At 38.5% G+C, this 23,325-nt stretch overlaps 2 protein-coding genes across 2 annotated transcripts; both read right to left on the bottom strand.

The window, feature by feature from the left end:
- Nucleotides 1–7,846: 7,846 nt before the first annotated feature.
- LOC143883407 (uncharacterized) lies at nt 7,847–9,242 on the bottom strand. The gene is made up of 3 exons (XM_077386758.1): nt 8,411–9,242; nt 8,236–8,313; nt 7,847–8,105 (listed from the first exon to the last, which is right to left on the bottom strand). The coding sequence occupies exons 1-3, from the start codon at nt 9,095–9,097 to the stop codon at nt 8,100–8,102; spliced, it is 771 nt and encodes a 256-aa protein (XP_077242873.1). The 5' UTR covers nt 9,098–9,242; the 3' UTR covers nt 7,847–8,099.
- Nucleotides 9,243–19,242: 10,000 nt separating this feature from the next.
- LOC143883406 (uncharacterized) lies at nt 19,243–20,607 on the bottom strand. The gene is made up of 3 exons (XM_077386757.1): nt 19,709–20,607; nt 19,531–19,608; nt 19,243–19,400 (listed from the first exon to the last, which is right to left on the bottom strand). The coding sequence occupies exons 1-3, from the start codon at nt 20,438–20,440 to the stop codon at nt 19,395–19,397; spliced, it is 816 nt and encodes a 271-aa protein (XP_077242872.1). The 5' UTR covers nt 20,441–20,607; the 3' UTR covers nt 19,243–19,394.
- Between the last annotated feature and the right edge of the window lie 2,718 nt (nt 20,608–23,325).

Here is a 23,325-nt window from a genome sequence, read left to right as displayed (position 1 = left end):
TAATCAGAGCTGAAGGTCTCGAGTTCAAACCTCTCGGATAGCAAAACTCCACATGCAATGGTCGGCCCAAAGTGGGACCACATGTGCCACGCGTTTGCCAAGTGGGCCACACGTGGGGGGAGTGTTAAAGTATAAAAGATAAATAACACCTTTCTCCAAGAGCTTAAGTTTTTGGAGAAGTTGGTAAGTTAACAAAGTCACTCCACTCTATTTTTATGAGGGTTATATGGGACAGTAACTTGATGTACAATCCCATGAGTTTTACAAAAGGTTTTAAATTTATTTGATAAGTATTCTCCTCCTCTATCACTTCTTATTAATTTATATTTTCTTCCTACTTAGTTTTCTACTTCTGCTTTATATATCTTAAACTTTTATAAGTCTTCATCCTTATTTCTTATTGAATAAACATATGTGTATCTATTATAATCATCTATAAACATATAGAAATATTTTTTACCTCGTCATGTCTCTATGGTTTTGTTATCACAAATATCTTTGTGAATTAATTCTAAGAACTCAGTATTCTTTTTTATTCCTTTTTATAGATTTCTTACCAAGTTTTGCTTGTACATAACATTCACACTTATATATTGGCATGCCATTGTTAATTTTAGGAACTAACACTAACTTAACCATTTCATTTAAGGAGTTATAATTTAGATGGCCAAGCCTACAATGCCAAACATTACTCAAGCCACACAAATAAATAGAACAATCACCAACTTTATTCATAGTGCTTAACAGATACATCTTATCCTTCGTATATTCCTTTCCAACAAATGATCCATTTTTGGTAATGATCATTTTATCGGCTTCAAATACAGTATGACATACATGATGACTAATATAAAAATAAGACACTTTCGAAGATTTGGAACATGGAGAACATAGTTAAGAAAAAGTGTCATTCCAAAAGTAAGCTCAAGATCCACCATCCCTATGCTGATTACCTCCAAACCAATGAAGTGGTTGAGCTCCCCAAGCTCCTTCATCTCAAATCTTTCGGTAAGATATTTAAAAAATGAGGATCTTCGGGCTTCAAAATTTGTTAAATTCTATAAAAGTGGGATTTAAACGGACATGTAAACAAAAATCCAAAAAATTGTGGATTTCAAATTCTTATAAAAGCAAATCCAAAAGAGAGAGTTGTAGGGGTGCAATTCACGTCAATTTTAAGAATTGAGGTTGAGCTTTTACCATAAAATAGGTTGGCTTGATTCTAATTCATTACTTTAGCAAAAGCTCAATCCGGCCCAACTCAAATTGCAGTACTAAATGCACCCCTAAATCGTTGGGGTTTAAATAGTTTTTTTCTTTTTTAAGCAAAGAGTATTGAATATTGGCTACTGATATTGGCACTGCCATGTTTTAATAATTGCATACTCTCAGCTTGTCTTTACTTTTTTTATTGGCTTCGGAGAGCTTTATGGGAACTATTTAACCATTGACAGTTGCTTAAATAATAAATGACACGCAGCAGACAAGTTGAGCTAGTGCAATTGTCAAAAGATGCTAGTGTTAATATCAGTAGTCTTAATTTTTAAACAATGCTAAACTGAAAAATATAAAATTAAAAGAATAGTAACTATGGATGGTGACATGGATCTAATGAGCCCTTGCAACTGGTCTTTAGCAGAGGCGCCCTTCAATCTATTATTTCTCTTAAATATATTTACCCTCAAAATGTGGCCACTTTGAAATGATAGTTTTGCCAAAGTTTTTTTGGCAAATTGATAGTTTGGCCATTAGAAAAAATATAAAGCTAAGGATGCAGTATTCCCCTAATATTAATCAACGAAGGGACTTAATCTCCGTTACATTTGTTTTCTTTTAGAACGCATTTGCCAACACTGCCTCTGTCGTTAAGGGTGTCCACATGGAAGGTCTCTTGAGCTCCAGGCAATACTAGAAAAGTGGTCAAATAGTCAAAGGGAGCAGGAAGCCCGGAAGAAGACTGCTCGAGGGCAGAGAGTGCAGGGATGACTGGATCGACGGGGGATATCTCGACCTCAGAGGGGACTGGATCGACAGGGGGAATCTCTACCTCAGACGGATTCTGATTCTCAGTTCTCAGCCCTGACCACAAGGGGATAAAAATCCCCATTGGTGGAATTGAAAACACAAAAATTAATGCTGCACTTGCCCTAGTTCCTGCAAGGCATACCATTAAAAATATCGATTCAAAAGTTCAGAAGAAACTTACGAAACCACTTATCAGACGATATTTCCAGGTAGAGGGGTCTACATTGATGACGTACGTGTTAAAGGCTGTGAACACAGAAACCACCTCAAACACACCAATCATGGAGATCAAAACAGAGTGTTTCTTTATAAGTGAAGGAGAAGATAGGAATAATCCTAAGCCAGCCAATGCAACGGAGATTCCAGAAGCTAAAACGGATCCCTTCTCTATACCTCCATCTGGGTAAATTTCAGACAACATTTGAAATACACCTATACTCTTTCCCGTAATTTGACAGTAAATTACAAACTGCGTGTAAACTCGCTCACTTTATTCAACAATAGGCTTGTGTCGAAATCATGCAAATAGTCCAACCTCTAAAAAAAACAGGGGGATTTGCTAGGGATCATTACATAAGGCATTTGCGGACCGGCAGTTGCATGAGAGAGCAGCCACATATGATGAAATAAATGAAGAAGGCAAAATGTCATCCTATGTGGCTGCTCTCTCGTGCAATAGCCGGTCCGCCAAATGCCTTCGATGGTCCCTAGCAAACCCCAAAATGCGGTGTCATCATGATCCGGATCTTTAGATGGTCTAGAGTTGTAGATGACATAACATGAAAATTATTCTTTCAAACATTTCTAACCAATCTATTTATAGAATTTGAGATGAAGGGTTTGGATACCCTCATTATATGTGTGAGCATAACTGCGGGGAAAGCAAAAGTACCAATTTAGATAGGGAAGTGATAAATCCACTCCTTTTTATTACTTAGGACACCCCGCAGCAGTGTATCAATGACTTCAGAGGGGCTGATTGCCACGTACACTGCTGATGGTTGTCCTAAGGGGGCTGATGTACTTCACGTCAGAAGAATTCAAAGGGGCTGATTGCCACGTACACTGTTGCTCGGTGTCCCAAGTAATCAAATGAAAAGGGTGGGATATATCACTTCCCATTTAGATAGCCACTTGGTGAAAGTAATGGAACCCACGTTGCAATGGTACCTGATAAAAATGGGTGGGTCCTACTGCTTTATCCATTGGCATCTTCGTGATTAACACATTGTAGTTTGCATCTTGTGGTTCATAAATGGGTCCCACTAGTGAGATCAAACAATTTGGTGGTCCTTTTACTATCTTCTGATCTTCTCAACATCTCGATGAAATATAAATGTGAATCCTCTTTGCCTCGAAATCGAATGGCAATTTAGTAGTTTTGTTATGACAGGCTGTATGCTTTTGTCATTTCCTAACAACGGCTACCTGCTAAAATATTCAAAATTTCTCAGCAGATCTCTACCATTCAAATCCACGTATTTCGAACGCCTTTTCCCCACCTTAAATCCCCGCCCCAAACCCCACACTTGCATTCACCAAAGCCCTCAACCTTTCTCATCATCAATGCCGACAGAAAAACCCCACTTCAAATCTCTAAAAATGCCGAGAAAAAAATGTGCTTAATAAGGTGAAGGGTGTCATTAATAAAACAAGGGAGTGTAGATCTATAATGGTGAACCATATTGCCAGAAGCTCCTGTGGTGAGATGGGCATGAGAAACTTCATCTGGTCCCAACTACATGATCTGAACATGACCCTTAATTCATCCAAAGGGCTCTGCCATTGTAGATGTCTTATCCTGAAATTTACTCAATTCAGACGATTTTAACTATTTGATTGGAGTTGTTGAATGCTGGGGCTGCTCAATTTTTATCCAAGGTGATTAGAATTTTTCAAAGGCTATGTCTTCTATCCCTCGTTCCCCCCACTCCCACCATAAATGAATGGTCTGGATCATGCTGACTCAAGTTTAGTGGACCCCAGAGAACTTTCACATGTTCTTCTCTGATCAGTGACCTACAAAATTACAGTTAAACAGTAATGATCATCCAATAGAGTGGGGTCCCACTTCATTTTTCTTTCTTTTTTTATAGTTGCATGTACATGTGGATGATACCATATAAGAAACTTTATACTTTTAACAGCCATGTTGATCATAAGAACTTTCCTTCGGCTCCTTGTGTTGCCGCCATCAAAAGGTGAGTGGAAACGGTCAACATAATGAAGGGAATACTTCGCGGCTGACTCTCCCATGAGAATACATCATACTTTTAAATTCTTTTCAAACTCAAATTTGGAATTCTAGAATCATAACCAAAAGACTACGACCAACTGCTCGAGGTACGAAAAATGCAAATTTGTTTGGGCATGTGTTCTTTAGTCAGGACAATATGATGATGTCCACATGGAATGTGTAGGCCCAAAAGCGATTTGTTAGAAAAGTGGCTAACAATTTCATTTTTCTCAGGATTTTCTTGTGTGAAAGCAAGATGGAGCTGATATAAGGTATGAGATTTTAAAAGGCTGTTTCCCTTCACATCCTATAGCGACTAAGTGCGTTGCCTGAAATCACCCTTTCACTTATGTTAAGGGTTGAGATTAAAGGGACTTTTGGTAACCATGAAAAAATATTCAATGACTCAGTTCTTAGAGATGGGAGAAGAGGGAGAGACATGAGAGGATGGGAGTGAAGGGAGTAAGAAAAAACCCCAGAAAAACAGGAAAAACGTTCTCTCCACTTGTGCCTGGTCAATTCTTCACTGAAATAATTTTTGATGGTTGCCAAACATCTTTAATCTTACTAAAGCATGTGGTTTAATCTCAGCCCTTCACCAAAAAGTGAAAGGCTGATCTTTAAGGATGCACTGAGAATTGAAACAATCTATGTGCGTGATAAATATATAAGCAGATAAGTGTGGCCCATTTATTTGGATGATCTAAACCATTCATTTGTTGGTCACTGTCGTAGATGATAGGCATTACGCGGAATATATTTTCCAATGGATGATTCTAACCCTCCGATATTCGGTTAAAATAGACGGCTCAGCAAGTTTTTCTTTTTGAAAATTGACAATTTGTTATAATATGGTTGGGACAAGGTGCTCCCCCCAGAGTGCAAAAAGGATCAATAATCCTTCGCCCATATAGGATTTACAAGAAAGACGCAACTAACAGTTCTTCCCTCTGGGCTCCTGCTTTTGCTAGACTATCCACCGCCTCGTTTGCCGATCTACTAAGATGCTCAATCCTAGGATCAAGAAGTCTTATCAAATCAAGTACTTCCGCTATCAGATCTTGCAGTCTCCAAGGTCCCTCTGAAGGTCCCTTTGAAGTACCAGAAGCCCACGCTACTGCATTTGTTGAATCTCACTCTACAATTAGTGGTCGTTGATTGTTCTTATATGCCCATCTCAAACCGAAGAGTAGTGCCCTGATTTCAGCTTCATTTGCATCACCCAATCGGTCCGGAGAAAGTCATGACAGTAGATTCTGTGTCATTTTAATAAGGCCCCCAATACCAAAGCCTCTACAAATCAAATGGTTAGGATAATCTACTGGACAAGATGTTTGGGGCATGGCTATCTAATGAAATGAACGGTTTAGATCATCCAAATAAAGTGGGCCAGATTATACTTTTTTCTACGCATTTATTTTTCAAGGGAAACACGCGCCCAACGTCTCATCTAAAACATTCAATTACATGACAATGAGGGGACCCACCTATGTTCACCTTCCACTACTAGGTTAAGAGGTTCAGTATTAGGACCTACAAGACATTAGATAATCTCCACCGTTCATTATTTAGAACAAATCAAAAGGTGGGCCCACTGCAGATGCCTCAATCATCCAAAAGACAGGAAAACAAATAGCTAGAATAAATGGGCAAATATCTACTCATTGGATCAGCACATGGCCAATCAAGTTACTATCATCATCCTGAATAAGAGGAGAATTTGGAAATGGTAGCCATCTGCCGTGTATTAGAGAAGTTGGTAATGTTACCTTTAAAATATAGGTAGTAACTAAATATGGTTGGTAAAAAAAAAGGAGTTTGGTGTTTGTTTATATGAAAGAAAAAAGCATGGAGTGAGTGGCTAATCTGATATAGAATGTGTGCACCACAAGCACTGCCAACTAACAAGTAACAGAATCTCTCCTCTTCTCCCTTGCAAGCTAACTGAAACCAACCTCATGTTCAAATTTTACAGATTCCTCTAAAATGGCGACGAAACCTCGAAACTTGACATTCGATGTACAAAATTTCCTAGTTTTCTTTTTAGAGTTTTATCTCAAAAGAGATTTATGTGATAATCCCATCTTTCTTAGTTCCTTAGAAATACCAATGGGCATTTAGTTTTTCAGATTACTATTCAAGCTCAAGGCATCTTCTAGTTCAACCCACAATAACTTGATTTCTACGCAAGAAAACTTGAAGACATAGCTAAGTAAATCAAAGACACAAAACAAAAATCTTACATTATTCGGTACGAGTGTTGGAATGGTACGGAAAGAGTCTCGGATTCGGCTAACCTTACAAAAAATCAAGGATTCACCAGTATTTTTAATCAATTCTAATTTTGGTTTTTTGTATAATAATATAATTATAAAGGGTAATATAGTGGGACTATTGGTAGGTTAGGTAAATATAATGTTTCATTTTCATATAAAAAACTTACAAATAAAATAAATAAAACTCAAATAATCTGATAATTGTAAATTTATTGTAGTAGTATTTAGGAAAAAATAAATAAATAAAAAAGAGATCTAGGAGTGTCACAGTGAATCTTAAAGGATTGGAACACAATGCGTGTCTGACATGAGTACTTCATGCACAAATCTAAAACAGTATGATGTGTGGAAGGAGATGACCATGAATGGATTCAGAAGAATCAACATACATCAAAAGACTAGATCTGATATTGAGCCAAGCGCATGTAACAATCTTCTCATCAAACCAGACTGAGAGTATAATATTTGGAAAGAAATAATTAACTGAGTGGCTGATGGCAGAAAGTTTCCTATCGGCATATAGATTGCTATTGGTATCCTGTTTCCAGTGGGCCTTTCTCTTATGAAGTTGGGAGTTAGAAGTATATAGTTCATTCAGTATACACGTATTCTTTTTTGAGTAAAATAAACTCAGATAAGCATGGATTTAAGGAAAATTGAACAGAATGGAAGTAAAGAAACAGAGAAAAAATGATCAATGCAGAACATGTGAATTGTTGTTTTGATGATGAGAAAGAGGGAAATGTAATATTTAAGAGGAAAAACAATGATGCTTTGATTAAAACTAACTAATTCCTTGCTATTTGGCTACTCTGAAGAATGTAGAATCATTTGCCTATGCACTTAGATGTACATAATTAAATGGCGTTGCCAGTCTCTAATATTTCATTGCCCAGTTTTGCAAAAAAATTGAAGCTGAAGTATGAACCAAAAAGGAATCTGATAAAATAGACAAAATGAATCATCAAACAGCAATAAAAATCAGAAATTCTTCAAGAATAAGAAGCCTCCCTAGGCATTCATGAAAATTAATGCCCTGTTTATTTTGAAATTTCACCGTAAAATTTGTCTTACACCCATTTTACCTCGAAAGAAACAGAGCTGTAATTTTGACTCCCATAATCAGTTTAGGACTCAAAAATAGACTCTCAAAATCCAAAATGAGCAGCGCCTAATTTCATCGACGTGTTACATTCATTCCCCTGCTCATGTGTAGTGTTCCTCAATTCCCAAGTCCCAACTATGTATTTACATCAAAACTGATTCATCTCATATCTTCAGAAAAAAACCCAACTCAAATCCTAATCCCTTTTTGCTTTTCCATGTAACATGGTAAACCCAACCATTGTAAATATAAAAATTCCAAAACACAATGTGAAAGAACAAGCAAATGAATAGACCAGATTTACAATTCGAACAACTGGACTTGCACAGCAAGTTAACATGGAATTCGGCATTTTATTAAAATTTCCATTGTACAGATAAATTGTGTATTTTATACCTCGAATTGAGGTCAGTCTGCAAAGATTTCATAACTTCAAGCATCCTTGTTCCCCATCATTCTACCTCTGCAAAATTCAAACTCAATATTGTTAGCTCCACTCGAATAATAACAGAATAAAATTCAAATTAATAGGGAAAATAAAGGGAGAAGAAAAAAAAAATACAAAATACAAAAACTAATGGACGGCAATTTACCTTTCTAGGTTCTTGAAAATCTGCAACTTTGTATGAATCTGGTGTAATTTCAGTCAACCATAAACCAGGAAAACAAGCCTACATAAATTATAAAAATCTAGGTCAAATTTCAAAAATGAAAATTTGAATGAAATTGGAAAGCAGATCATTGTAATCAAAATTAAAAATTTCTTACATCCAATTGCCTCTGTATGATCTTCGCCCTCTTCTTAGGCCTTCTAGAAGGTCTAGATCCCGCTATAGAAAAGAAATCCTCTTCAATCTCATCTCGTGAAAGCGAGACCAAGAATTTCCGCCTTTCTTTCTTCTCCATGGCCATGCTTCTTAATCTCTCAGATTTCAGCAGATTCTTTTTTGGAAGAATCTCTTGATTCCTTGAACTTCCTCCGATCTCGTTTGGATCCTTAAAAGCAGCTCTCCTCATCCGAAGATTCCACGGCCTCGCCGCCGATTCCTCTTCCTCGCCGGATTCCGGCACATGAAATTTCATCTTCCTCGCCGCCGTTCCGAGATACACCAAAAGCTTTGCCCTAATTTCCTCGATTCCTTCGTTCGTTCCGGAAGCTCCGATCGGTGGCCGAAATTTGTCGAAATTTCTCGACGGAGAAGGAGACGAATTCCTTAAGCTCCGATTCTCTGAATCGGCTCCTTTTCCACCGTCCGATTCGGCTTCGGAGACAGAGGATCTAAGATCGGGAGCGTTGATTATTTCCCCTTTGGAATTGAGCTTCATGCAGCGGAGGTGCTTCTGGTTCCCCCATTTCAAGATTGGCATTGAGAAGTTGTGAAGACGGTGAGATTTTGAAGGTGTCATGAATCTCGTCTGTGTTTCGGTCTCGGACGAGCCCGAAATCATCACCATAGACCGGATCGGATGGATTTTTCAGGTCTTTCGGAGAGATTTTTCGGATTTTTGGGTTAGAAAATGGTGTGAGGGGAGAGTTGAAAAGATTTTGAGCGTGTGTATGAGAGAGAGAGAGAGAGAGAGAGAGAATCCGGTGTTTCTAAAATCGCCGGGAAACTAGAGAGAGAGAGAGAGAGAGAGCCGTTATTTGACGTTTTGGGGTATGGTTTTTGGGGTTTTATATGTTGCCTACTACGAAAAGGGCCGTGATATATTTGCCCCTTCTTTTACTTGGGACAGCCACCTCTGAGGCTAGCCTATGTCTACTCTTTTTACACTAGAGGGGGCTGTTCCAAAGATAAATATGGGGGTGAATATTTCATTTCCCTATGAAAATTTATAAGCGTAGAAATTCTATGGCACGCCCATGTGCGTTACAGGCAAGGTTTAAAATTTCGGTTTCGGTACCCGTTTCGGACCATGGAATCTCGAAATTTCGACAGAAATTTCTGTAAAATATTAAATTAATATAAAAAAACAGTTTTTTTGGGTCAAATTTCGGAAAAACCGAAATTTCGGCCAAAATAAATGACCGTTTCGGTTTTGGTCCATTTCGGTGTCGGTCTCCACCGAAATCCGAAATGTCGAAATTTAAAACCATGGTTATAGGCCACCGAGGGTTTAATTGGATTATTTAGAGGAGTGTGCGTATTGCGCACCATGAATACTATGAAGCTTCCACGGTGGACAAATCAAGAATGCTCGGTAGGCGGAAGGGGAAAAAGAAATGCTTATGTACATGAGATGTATTTGGCTGGACCCACCATTTGATTGCGGTTTGGATTTAAAGTGAAAGAATAACGTCTTTGAAATGGACGGGTTGGATTTGTTCAATTGGAGAATGTCTAGGGTTTAGTGTTATCTCCTCCTAGTGGGGCCTACGTGACAAATAGTTCACATCTTGCTTATGTTTAGAGGGTGGGCCCCATAAATGCATCTTGTGTGAATGCATGTAAGTGAGATAAGATCATAAGAAGATGAATGATATCATAATGCTTCGATTAAAATGGAATATTGACTTTTCTATCAAAGTCGTGCTTAATGACAAACATCACCTTCAAATTTCTCAACTCACGATAGCCGTTCTCTCCTTCCATAACTTTTTTTTTTCCCCTTGCGGGTAATATATTATGAAGCTCCTAGAATCGTAGGGGCCCTCTTCGTTTTAGATTTTGACAATCGATTGTGAGTCCAAAACCGATTACTAGACTCAAAATTAAGCGTGATTTGGAGAAGCAAGAATAGGTATTAGACTCACAATCGGCTATTAAAATCTAAACGATCATAATCGAAGGGCATGTTTAGATACGTCTAAAAATTATATGTTCATAATCATAGGATTGTCAATAGATCCACTTCAGATCGGATCCCCCCATGTCTTGGTCACGTATCGATTGGATCCTTTTGCAGGTGCTTGTATGATCTTACTTTCTAGGTCTTAAGTCAGATCCATTTCGAATCCAACCATCCATCAGATAGTCCTAAAATCTGCTTACGTTGTACACATTTATGTTAAATTTCAGATTTCACTAATTTCTAATTGTATTCATTAATAGTTAACAGATGCTTAAATAAGCACTTACAGATAAAGAATCATAGAGAAATATGATTTATCTAGCCTAATCCCAACTTCTAAAGATAAGAATCATCTTAACTACCTAGTCAATCTAGATAGCCTAATCTCACGCTTAAACCAAGGGTTAGATGATTTGACATGTCTTAACATGCCTCCTCGAACGTATATTGATTGAAAATCTATATACGTTTGATTACAATAAAAACATTCCCAATTAATTACAATAAAATATCCCCAACAAGTACAATAAAATGTCCCCAACACACTTAGAAATCTGTCGAATTTTCTAGCGGACGATGAAGATCCACAAACATTGATTGATGCTTCTTGCCCATTGCCTATTGAAAAGAAATCGCTTGCAAGATGAGCAGTGAAGATAGACTCAAGGCCTTGATTGGTGGGCCTACATGAAATTGGTCACAATGGACCATACCTCAGAGGGCAAAGACATGGGTAAGCTTTTGATATGATCCTCATGCAAATTGAAAACTCTCTCAGGCACGCACTTCAAGCGACCAAGGCATGCATGTACCTCAAGAGACCGAAGCACCTCCACTGAGGAGAGTGTTATTTCAGGCACTCCCCTCATATGGAGGTACCTCAGCTAAAATAAAGAAATGAAAGAAACCAAAACTAATGAAAATAGGTAGGAGAGCGACAACTAGCGGCTGAATAAGGACAACAATTATGGGCATATGGAACTCTAGGTATTTAAATAGTCCAAAGAAAATTAGTATGCAAGTATCAACAGTGGGGTAAAAGATCTCACTAAGTACAAGTGCAAGGGTGTACATATCAGTACTAGGGTATACCTTTTTTGAAGAGAGAAGAGAGAGGGTGCAAGGAGTCAAATCCTAGAAAGTAGAACGGTAAAGAAATTATATGAAGGACCAATTACCAATGGGGGACAAACATTAGGCAGAATTATCAACTGGACCCAGGCTTTTCAGAAATTACCAATGGGGGACAAAATCTGTCTTGTCAGTAAAAGCTGGACGAAAATACCCTTTGGCATATAAAACATGTTTTGACTTTGAAAGGGGGTTTTCAAGTCTCTACGATTGGGGTTATTAGGTATCAAAATGGGGTTACCAATTTCAGAATGGGCTTATCAAGTCCCTTGAAAACCCCTTTCCAAAACTCTAGTGCCCTCTGCCAATTTTTAGGGACTTGATATGCCCATTCGGAAATTGGTAACCCCATTTTGATACTTGATAACCCCAATCCTAGAGATTTGAAAACCCCATTCCAAAACTCCAGTACCCTCGGCCAATTTTCAAGGAGTTGATAAGCCCATTCAGAAATTGGCAACCCCATTTTTATACTAGATAACCCCAATCCCAGAGACTTGAAAACCCCCTTCCAAAACTCTAGTATTCTTGGCCAATTTTCAAGGACTTGATCACCCCATTTGAAAATTAGTAACCCCATTTTTTATACTAGATAACCCCATTCCTAAAGACTTGAAAACCCTCTTCCAAAACTCCAGAACTCTCGGCCAATTTTCAGGGACTTGATAAGCCCATTCTGATATTGGTAACCCCATTTTGATACCTAATTACCCCAATCGTAGAGACTTGAAAACCCCCTTTCAAAGTCAAAACGTGTTTTATATGCCAAAGGGTATTTTCGTCCAGCTTTTACTGACAAGACAGATTTTGTCCCCCATTGGTAATTTCTGAAAAGCCTGGGTCCAGTTGATAATTCTGCCTAATGTTTGTCCCTCATTGGTAATTGGTCCTTATATGAAATTGGAATAATGGTGGGTGCCACTACCATTATTAAGAGGGTATGTACATTGCAGCCAATAAATTGAAATCAGAGGAGTGCCATTATCAATTTGAAGGCATGCTAGCTATAATCAATCCTAAAGATAAAGGAAGGTGCTATTTTGTTGAAAACACAGGTGTCTAGAATAGAATGCAAAATTTCACGGAGCATCTCTTTCTCGAAACCGTCTCTTGCAAAGGCATTTGTGTTTGCTTCAAACTTCCACTTGTCTTTATGAACCTTTCCCAAACTTTACGTGTTATAGCAAAATCTTCCTTGTATTTGTTATTTGCTTCGTCACAGAGAGGTTCCACAAACTAGAGGGCTTCATATACCTTTTGGCAGGAGCACTAGCTCGCTGAAACTAATCAGGAATCATTCAACATTTCAACAGCACTACTCCTTTTGAGGCTTGGCTAGGGGTGCAACTCGGGTCAATTTTTGGTAATTCGGGTTGAGCTTTTACCTTAAAATGGGTCGGGTCGGGTTCGGGTTGATTCCAATTCATTTTGTAGCTACCTCCTCTTTAAGAAGCAGACGTGATCAGATGAGGAGATGAGATGAGAGTCTAGGGTTTCATAGAGAATCCGGTCCAAGAAGATTCTTCTTAAACTAGCTACCAACTTCTGAAGTAGAGTTTGTATTGGTCATTAGTTTTCTAGTCCTTCCTGCACCAAGAGATAGAGTAAACCTACTTAAGGTCATTTCTAGCTTTGGTTGTTGCAAAAACATATAGTAATTTGAACATAAATTTATGAACAATAAGTTACTAAAATAAGAGATTTTATATCCTGTAAGCCAATATAGTCCCGTATTTTTTCAAAAAGAACTGTACGGACCACACGATAGGGTGATTCAAAACGTCCATGTGATGGGCCATAACGTAAATAGGTTGTGCCCAAAAAATCATTTCCATAGGAAGATCCTAGCCCTCCGATCCATAGAGGTTTCCATAATATGCAGTTCATCTATAAATCAGAGGGCTAATCAGATGATCTATCCTATCGAAATGATTTTTTGGGCATAACCTATTTACGTTATGGCCCATTATATGGACGGTCTGGATCATCCTATAGCTTGGTCGGTACAGTACTTTCTGAAAAATGAGGGACTACAAGGGCTTACACAGTATAAAATCTGCTAAAATAAAGGCTGATTAAGTATTGAATTAGAGTAAAAATTAACAAAGCATGCCTTGCATGTGATTTCTTATCGGGTTGTTTGTGGTTTCAGTTCGCAAATGCCGAGCGTAGGTATATAATGGTGACGCATATTGCGAGGAGCTCTTATGGTGAGATGGGCATGAGAAGCTTCATCCGGCCCCACCAACTTCCAAGGGCTTTGCCGATTATAGATGTATTATTTTGAAATTTAGTCAACCATTTGATTAGAGTTCTTGAATGTTGGGGCTGTTCAATTTTTATAAGAACATGATTAAAATTTTCAAAAGGCTGTGTTGCATATATCCCTGGTTCCCCACTCCCACCATAGATAAATGATCCGGATCACTCTGACTCAAAGTTTTTAGTGGGCCCAATGAACTTTCACATGAACATTCAAATTTTTAGTTAAAAGGTAATGTTCATCCAATAAGGTGGGTCTCACTACTACTTCTTCTTCTTCTTCTTCTTCTTCTTCTTCTTCTTTTTTGTTTTTTGGAGGGGGTTACGGTGGAATGTACCTATGGATACCATACAACAAGCTTGAATCGTCCTCGCCCCCAGCATCAGCCGGTGGAAGGACAAGGTCAACATGGCCCATACATTTGACAATTGACCTTCCAAAAATGTGGGTTCTTATATGATGCATGTGTATGATTTTTTCAGGGATTTGCTTGGCAGATTCGGGGAAAGCCATTTCCGAGTCTGACTTTTCCGTGAGAGTACAGCCAGCTAAGATGGATTAAATGTAAAGACAAATTCTGCTGAAAAGTGAGCCCGTGTGTAGGGGTGTAAACGAGCCGAGCCGAGCTTGGCCAGGCTCGGCTCAGCTCGTTAAGCTCAAAAGCTCGGCTCGGGCTCAGCTCGGCTCTGTCAGGCTCGGCCAGGCTTACGAGCCTTACAGAGCTTGGGTTATATTAAGTTCACACCCCTCATCTTCCCTGGACAGCCCTATATAGTGTAATTTCACTACTTTTTTTACACTATGGGGGGTGGTCCAAGTAACAAATGGGGTTCCTAAAATGAAGTGACATATTTAATATATATATATATTAAATTCTTAACGAGCCGAGCCGAGCCTGGCCTAAATCGGGCTCGGCTCGTTAAGGATTCGAGCCAAGCTCGAGCAAGCTTCCGAGCCCGAGCCAAAATTGACACCCTTACCCGTGTGGCATTCCTTTTGATCAAAAGTCACGTACTAGATGGCTTGATTAATTACTAAAAAAATTTCTTAGGGATTTGCTAGGGACCATCACGAAAGGCATTTTGCCGGCCAGCTGTTGCATGAGAGAACAGCCACAGGTTCACTTTTCAACAGATTTTGTTCAATTCATTTAATTCAACTGTGGTGGCTATTCGCTCATGCAACAGCCGGCCCGCGAAATGTCTTATGGTCGCTCGCAAAACCCTTTTCTTAATTACCAATATCTTCATCATCTACCCTTAATAACTTTTAATTCATTTTTCTTTACCAGTTTTACCCTTAACTTAACATAAAATTACTTTTTATGGTTGGAGCCTTCGACTTGCCATGTACTGGCGTGGGGCCACCGTTTTACATCATGTTTTGATGGGTTGTGTGCCATCAACTCTTCTCAACCCGTGCATCAAGTGGGTCTCACCATTTTACTTTATGTTTTGATGCGGTAAGTCTCACGATCTTGCATAGGGTGGGGGATACCATTTTACACCTCATATTTTGATGGGTGGGGCCTACCATCTGTATCGAACTCATGAATATTGTAGGGCCCACAATTTACACCGATTATATTGATGTTGTGGGGCCACTATTTCCCACCTTGTGTTTTGATGGGGTGGGGCCCTCTATTTACACCCATGCATGCCGATAATGCTAGTAAATTTAAGCATTAATCAGTCATTTGAGAGAGAGAGATTACATTTGGTGGTAGGGAGATGGGGATTCTGTTCGGTTGAGAGAGAACTTTTCAAATATTAGTGTTTTTAATGTGTTTCTAATACAATCAATAGACTGAGAGATTTGTGTATTATTTTCCTTAATCTCATAACTAAAAGCAAACATTTTTCATAATTAAGGATAAAATTGGTAAAGAAGAAATTAAAAGTTATTTATTAGAATGAACAGTACTTAAAAAATCATAGGGATTTTGGTAGATAAGTTTTGATGCAGAGGTTATTTTAGTAGTTTTCCCAATTAATTATTGATATGTTCGAATCGAACACCCCTATAACTCATTCCGGTGACTCCAAAATGACTTTTAATTCTTTTCATAGTCAAATTTGGAATTCTAGAATCTTAACCAAATACTACCTTGCATGCAGAATCAGTTTTGAACTCACAATCCAAAACAAACAGGGCCTAGATCAAAGGGATAAGACCATCCGATCCAAGGTTGGATTGTTTGGGCTTGTGTTCTTTAGTCGGATCGACATCATCATGTTCACATGGCAATTGCAGCTTTCTCAGGATTTTCTTGTTTTAAAGCAGTGATATAGGTTATGTGATTTTAAAAGGTTGTTTCACTTCGTGCGTTTTCTGAAATTAGCTTTTTACTGTTTTTGCAAAGGGTAGATTAGGAGCACTTTTGTTGACCATGAAAAAAATATTCAATGAAATATTAGTCGGCTCATGTTCTCTCTCTCTCCTCTCTCTTCGCACCTCATCTTTTACAATTGGTAATTTTTTTATGGTTGCCAAACATATTTAATCTGATGAATATCTATGCCCTTCACCTAAAACACCAAAAACTGAAAGGATGATTTTTAGGTGATGCATTGGAGTTGAAACAATCTATGTACATGATAAACATGTGAGGAGAAAAGAGTGTGGCTCATTTATTCGGATTATCTAAACTGTTGGGGGCATGGTTTTATATTTTGGCCCAAATCCGAAATTAATCAAATTATGGGGACAGAAATTTAAAATAGAAACCAAAAATTAAAAATTTCGGCAGAAATTATAGGATTTTCACCGAAATTCCGTTTTCGGCTGAGGCCGAAACCGAAATTTAAAACCATGGTTGGGGTTCCACACGAAAGCAAAGATCCCATGTCAGAAAAGTGGATGCATGTAAGATGGGTTTATAAGGACTTAAGAGCATCTTCCCCTTGACGGCTGGCTTTTTAAGGGTGAGTTCTACCCAGGTACCGAAAAGTGGTATCACAGCTGGGGCATTGGGGCGTGGTAACTCCTGTGTGCCCTCAATTATGAAAAGTTCTACCCAGGTACCAAAAAGTGGTATCACAGCTGGGGCGTTGGGGCGTGGTAACTCCTGTGTACCCTCAATTATGAAAAAAATCACTCAAAGAAGATCTCGGAAGATCTCAGTGTACCCTCAAGGACGGAGGAATTTCCTCTGGGAAGATCACGTAGTTCCCATGTTGCTCCACATTGAGTGGCGAGATTGTCTCGCTGTTTCCGCATGGAGGTGGAGATTATTGGGGATTCCATGTGAAAGCAAAGATCCCTCATTGGAAAAGTGAATGAATGTGGATGGGCTTATAAGGGCTCGGGCACCCTCCCCTTAACGGCTAGCTTTAAAGGGTCAGTTCTACCTAGGTCTAGATCATCCAAATATAGTGAGCAAGATTATACTTTTTTCTACCCATTTATTTTCCTGGGAAAGACAGAAAACAAAGTCGGGCAAATATCTACTCATATTAATCGAGCTTTAGATTTGGGAGATAGGAGCCACCAGTCATTTATTATAGAAGTTGGCAACGGTAATGTCACCTTTAAAATATGTTTTTGAGTGGTAATGTTACATTTAAATTATGGAGTGGAGTAGCTAATAACTAAATACGACTCTGGTTGATAAAAAAAAGGGGGGGTTTGGTGTTTTATATGAAAGAAAAAAGCTCGGAGTGGAGTAGCTGATCTGATATAGAATGTGTGCACTTCAAGCATTGCCAACTTACAAGTGACACAATCTCTTTTCTACTCCCTTTCAAGATAACTGAAACCGCCCTCATTCAAATTTAACAGATTCCTCAAAAAATGGCAGAGAATCCTTGAAACTTGCAATTCAATGTAGAAGATTTCCTATATTTCTTTTGACAGTTTTATCTTAAAAGAGATTCATGTGATAATCCCATCTTTCATGATTGCTTAGAATTACAAATGGGCATTTATTTTTTTCAGATTATCAGTCAAGCTCAAGGCACCTTCTAACAGTAACTTGATTTCTGCCCAAGAAAACTTGAAGATATAGCTAAGTAAATCAAAGAGAAAGAGGAAAATCTTGCATTATTTGGTACAAGTGTCTGAATCCAACATGGGAACGAGTGTTGGATATGGCTGACCTTAAAAAAATCATGGATTTACCCATACATTTTAATCAATTCTAATGTTTCGTTTTCATATAAAAAACTTACAAATAGAATAAATAAAACTCACAGCATCTCATCATTGTAAATTTACTGTGGTAGTATATAGGAAATAAATAAATAAAAGAGATCTAGAAGTGTCACAGTGAATCTTAAAGTATTCGAACACTATATGTGTCCTACACAAGTATAAGAATCCATGTTTTTTTTTTTAAAATGGTCAAATCTAAGACTATGATTTAGTATGTGTACAAAAGGGTTGAACATGAAGAATCCATCTAACATATTTTAAAAGATTGACTCTTATATTGAGCCAAGCATATGTAACAATCTTCCCATCAAACCAGACTAAGGGGATAATATTTGGAAAGAAATAATTAACTGAATGGCTGATGGCAAAAAGTTTCCCCATATATGCAAATAAATTGCTATTGGTGTTCTGTTTCCAGTGGGCCTTTCTCTTAAACATTTGAGGATGGAAGTTAGAAATGCTAGAGGCAACAGCTATAGTTCATTCAGTATACAGTTGAGTAAAAATAACTTATTTCTTCTTGGATGATCATGGATTTAAGGAAAAATCAACAGAATGGAGGTAAAGAAACAGAAAAAAACCGATCAATGCAGAACATGTGAATTATTGTTTTGATGATGAGCAAGGGAAATGTATGTATTAAGAGGAAAAACAATGATTCTGTGATTGACACTAACTTATTCCTTGTTATTTGGCTACACTGAAGAATGTACAATCATTTGCCTATACACTTGGATGCACAGAATTGGGATGGCATTGACAATCTCTAATATTTCTTTGCCCTCAAGATTTATGAACCAAAAAGGAATCTGATCAAATAAACAAAATGAATCCGTCAAACAGCTATAAAACTCAGAAATTCTTCCAGAATAAGAAGCCTCCCAGGCATTCATGAAAATTAATGCCCTGTTTAGTTTGGATTTTGAGTGTAAAATTTCTTTTACACCCATTTTACCTCGAACGAAACATAGCAGTAATTTTGAGTTCAATAATCAGTTCTGTACACAGAATCTGTTCTAAAAATCCAAAACAAGCAGGGCCTAATTTCATCGACCAATTACATTCAATCCCCTGCTAATAAGTAGTGTTTCTCAATGCCCAGCTATGCATATGTTCAGAAAAAACCCAAATCAAATCCTAATCCCTCTTACTTTTCCTTGTAACAGGGCAAACCCAACCATTGTAAATATAAAAATTTCAAAACACAATGTGACAGAGCAAGCTAATGAATAAACCAGATTTACATTTCGAGCAACTGAACTTGCACAACAAGCTAGCATAGAATTCAGCATTTTATTAAAATTTCCACTGTACAGATAGATTGTGTAGTATACCTCGAATTGAGCCCATAACATAGTAATGATCAGCCTACAAAAAATTTCATAACTTCAAACATCCTTGTTCCCCATCATTCTACCTCTGTAAAATTCAAAGCCACTATTGTTAGTTCCATTCGAATAAGTACAGATTAAAATTCAAATTAATGGCGAAAATAAGAGGAAAAGAAAAAAAAATTACAAAATACAAAAACAAATGGATTTCAATTTACCTTTCTAGGTTCTTGAAAATCTGCAACTTTGTATGAATCTGGTGTAATTTCAGTCAACCATAAACCAGGAAAACATGCCTACATAAATTATAAAATCTAGGTCAAAATTCAAAAAGAAAAAAAAAATTGAATGAAATAGGAAAGCAGATCATGATAATCAAAATTAAAAATTTCTTACATCCAATTGCCTCTGTATAATCTTCGCCCTCTTCTTTGGCCTTCTAGAAGGTCTAGATCCCGCCATAGAAAAGAAATCCTCTTCAATCTCATCTCGCGAAAGCGAGACTGAGAACTTTCTCCGTTCTTTCTTCTCTGCAGCCATGCTTCTTAACCTCTGAGATTTCAGCAGAATCTCCGGCAAAGGAGAAAGCTCCTTTTTTGGAAGAATCTCTTTTGAATTTCCTCCGATCTCGTTTGGAGCCTTACAAGCAGCTCTCCTCGTCCGGAGATTCCACGGCCTCGCTTCCGATTCCTCTTCCTCGCCGGATTCCGGCACCGGAAATTTCATCTTCTTCGCCGCCGTTCGGAGATGTACCAAAAGCTTTGCCCTAATTTCTTCAATTCCGTCGTCTGTTTCTTTCTCCGTTTTTGACTTGCCGGAAGCTCTGATCGGCGGCGGCCGGAATTTACCGAAATTTCTCGACGGAAAAGGATACGATGAGAAACGATTCTTAAAGCTCCGATTCTCTGAATCGGATCCCTTTCCACCGTCCGATTCTGCTTCGGAGACGGAGGATCTAAGATCGGGAGCGTTGATTTGTCCGTTGGAATTGAGCTTCATGCAGCGGAGGTGCTTCTGGTTCCCCCATTTCAAGATTGGCATTGAGAAGTTGTGAAGACGGTGAGATTTTGAAGGTGTCATGAATCTCGGCTGTGTTTCGGTCTCGGACGAGCCCGAAATCATCACCATAGACCGGATCGGATGGATTTTTTTGAGTCTTTCCGAGAGAATGTTCAGATTTCAGGGCAAGAAAATCGCCAGAGGGGAGATTTTCCGTTGAGATTTTGAAGGTGAGAGAGAGAGGGATTCCGGTGTTTCTGAAATCGCCGGGAAAATTAGTAGAGACTAGAGAGAGAGAGAGACGCGGTTTTAACGTTCGGGTATGGTTTTCGGGGTTTTATATTATATTTTGCCTGTTACGAAAAAGGAAAGTGATATATTTGCCCCTATTTGTTACTTAAGACAGCCCCATGTAGTGTATCTATGACTACTCGGTTACATTAGAAGGGTTGTCCCTTGTAAAAAAAGGGATGAATTCATCATTTCCCTATGAAAAAAGGTAGGCGCAGAAATTCTATTGTACGCCTATTACGAAAAGGAAAGTAATATATTTGCCCCCCTTTTCTAACTTGGGACAGCCCCATATGGTCTATCTATGAGTACTCTTCTACACTAGAAGGGGCTGTGCCAGTTAAAGGAGATGAATATATCATTTCCCCGTGAAAAAGGGTAGGGTCAAAAATTTTACGGTACGGCCTGCGCGTTATACGCACGGTGGGTTTAACTGGATTATTTGAGGTAGTGTGTGCGTATTGCGCACCGTGAGTACAATAAGGCTTCCATGGCGGACAAATCACCAATGCGCGGAGGGCTGCAAATGAACCGAGCCGGCTCGCGAACATGTTTGGATTCGGCTCGTTAAAAGCCCGGCTCGGGATCGTTCGTTTACCGAGCCGAGCCGAGCTTTAAAGCTTAGATTATGTTTGCTTTATATATATGAAATAAAAGAATGTGGGTTTTTTTTTCACGAATGAAAGTTTGCCTGAGTGGTTAAGGTGATGGATTTAGAGAGAGCTTGGGTTCAAATCCCTATGCTTTTATCATTCTTGAGACGAGCCGAGCTGAGCTTTCTCGAATACACCATATTGTACTAGATTTCCTGGGAAAAACTAATGTTTTTGAAGCGGATGGTTTGGGTTGTCCGATTAGAGTATATTTAGGCTTTAGTGTTATCTCCTCCTAGTGGGGCCCACCAGACAAATGGTGCACATTATGCTTTAGAGGTGTGGGTCCCATACATGCATTTGGTGTGAATTTATTAAGTGAAATAAGAAGAATGATTTCATAGGACTTGAATTAAAATGAAATATTGACTTTTCTATCTAATCATGCTTAATGAAACAAATCACCTTCAAAAAATTTTATTCATGTAACCATTATCTCCTTCCATAGTTTTTTTTTTTTTTTTTTTTTCTGGGAGTACTGCTAGGAAACCGAGAGTAGGACCTAAAAGGGGACCGAACAAATTACTCGACGCAACAACATCACTAGTGACGTAAGCAATCCCTTAAGTTAGGGAAATCATCAAAAAGTAAATTTTTCTTGAACACATGGCATATTCTCATTGCAAGTCCCGGTTTAGGTCCCACTCTAGGTCTCCATATCATTTTTCTTTCTATTTTTTCTAGGGGGGGGGGGTGATATTATCACAAGCCTTAAAATGAGAAGCTCTTAAAATCCTAAGGGCATGTTTGGTTACCTCTAAAAAATGGGATTTGCTAGGGACCATCCCAAAAGCATTTCGTAGATGGGTTGTTGCATGTCAGAGCAGCCACCACATATGAATAAGACAAAATCTGAGCCTCTCACATGCAACAGCCCATCCGCGAAATGCCTTATGCAATGGTCCCTAGCAAATCCCCTAAGAGTTGTATGCACATAATCTTAGGTTGTCAATAGATCCACTTCGGATCAGATCCACCTATGTCTTGGTCACGGTCTGTTCAGATCCCTTACATGTTGGATCCTTTTGAAAGTGATTTTGAGATCTTACTTTCCCAATTTAAGTAATGATCCATTTCGAATCAAACCATCCATCTGTGTCGTAACTCACGCCTAACTCCTAATTACAATGTACGCATTTAGGCTTTAGGGTTAGAAAACGAGAGAGAGAGAGAGAGAGAGAGTGTTAGCCTGAATTCGACTCATGAAAATATCCTTCATAAATAAACATGAGTGCTGCTAGGGAGACCCAGAATAGAACCGAGAGTGGAACACAACAAATCCCCACACGGCACATGGCATGGGAGAGGTAGTTTTGCCATTTTAAGGAAAAAAGCCCAAAAAAGAGGAACAAGATGGGTAAAGTGTGAAGATGCTATTTGTTCGGTTTCACTCCCGGTCCCTAAATCGGTTTCCATGTCATTATTCAACTGTATCTTATGCCCGTTTGTGTATAAGCAACAGTGGGTGCTATTTCAATTAGGCTCTTTGATAGAGGTCACCCTCATATACCACCTTGATCAAAATAAAAAAACTTGTATTAGCATTAACCATTTTGTTCCAGCCATCAGTATGCTGGCTGCCACAATTGAATGGCTATGATCTTCAATGATGATATTTTTAGACCACGACCTAAATTACAAATGATCAAGGCATGACAGATGCAGGATGGATGCTAATCGTAATCTGAGTTGAAAAGAGGATTCTTCACTTCTTTCTCACATTCAAAACCGTGCACGAGACTTCTTTCGATTCTTCCTCATTTTCTGCCTCTTGTTCTTCATAATCGTAGGTCAATTCGCCAATTTCAATGAAAATCATTGATTTTTGTGACCGAGTATTGGAATTGAGACAATTGGTCTACTAGAAGATGATTAGGCAGCCCCACATGGCATTCTATGCCCGTTTTGGATTGCTTTCTCAGGAAAAAATTTCCACATTGTAGAGGGAAACGATAGCTTTTTAGACCAATATTATTTTATGGGACACCATGAAAAGCATTTCGCGGCTGGTTGTTGCATGTGAGAGCACCTCAGATGAATTAAATGAATAAGACAAAATCTGCTGAAAAG

The sequence above is a fragment of the Tasmannia lanceolata genome, unplaced genomic scaffold, assembly GCF_043159265.1.
Source record: "Tasmannia lanceolata isolate RefF3 unplaced genomic scaffold, GAP_Taslan_0.1 ptg000008l, whole genome shotgun sequence".
Lineage (NCBI taxonomy): Eukaryota > Viridiplantae > Streptophyta > Magnoliopsida > Canellales > Winteraceae > Tasmannia > Tasmannia lanceolata.
This window is presented reverse-complemented; position numbering and strand designations above follow the sequence as displayed.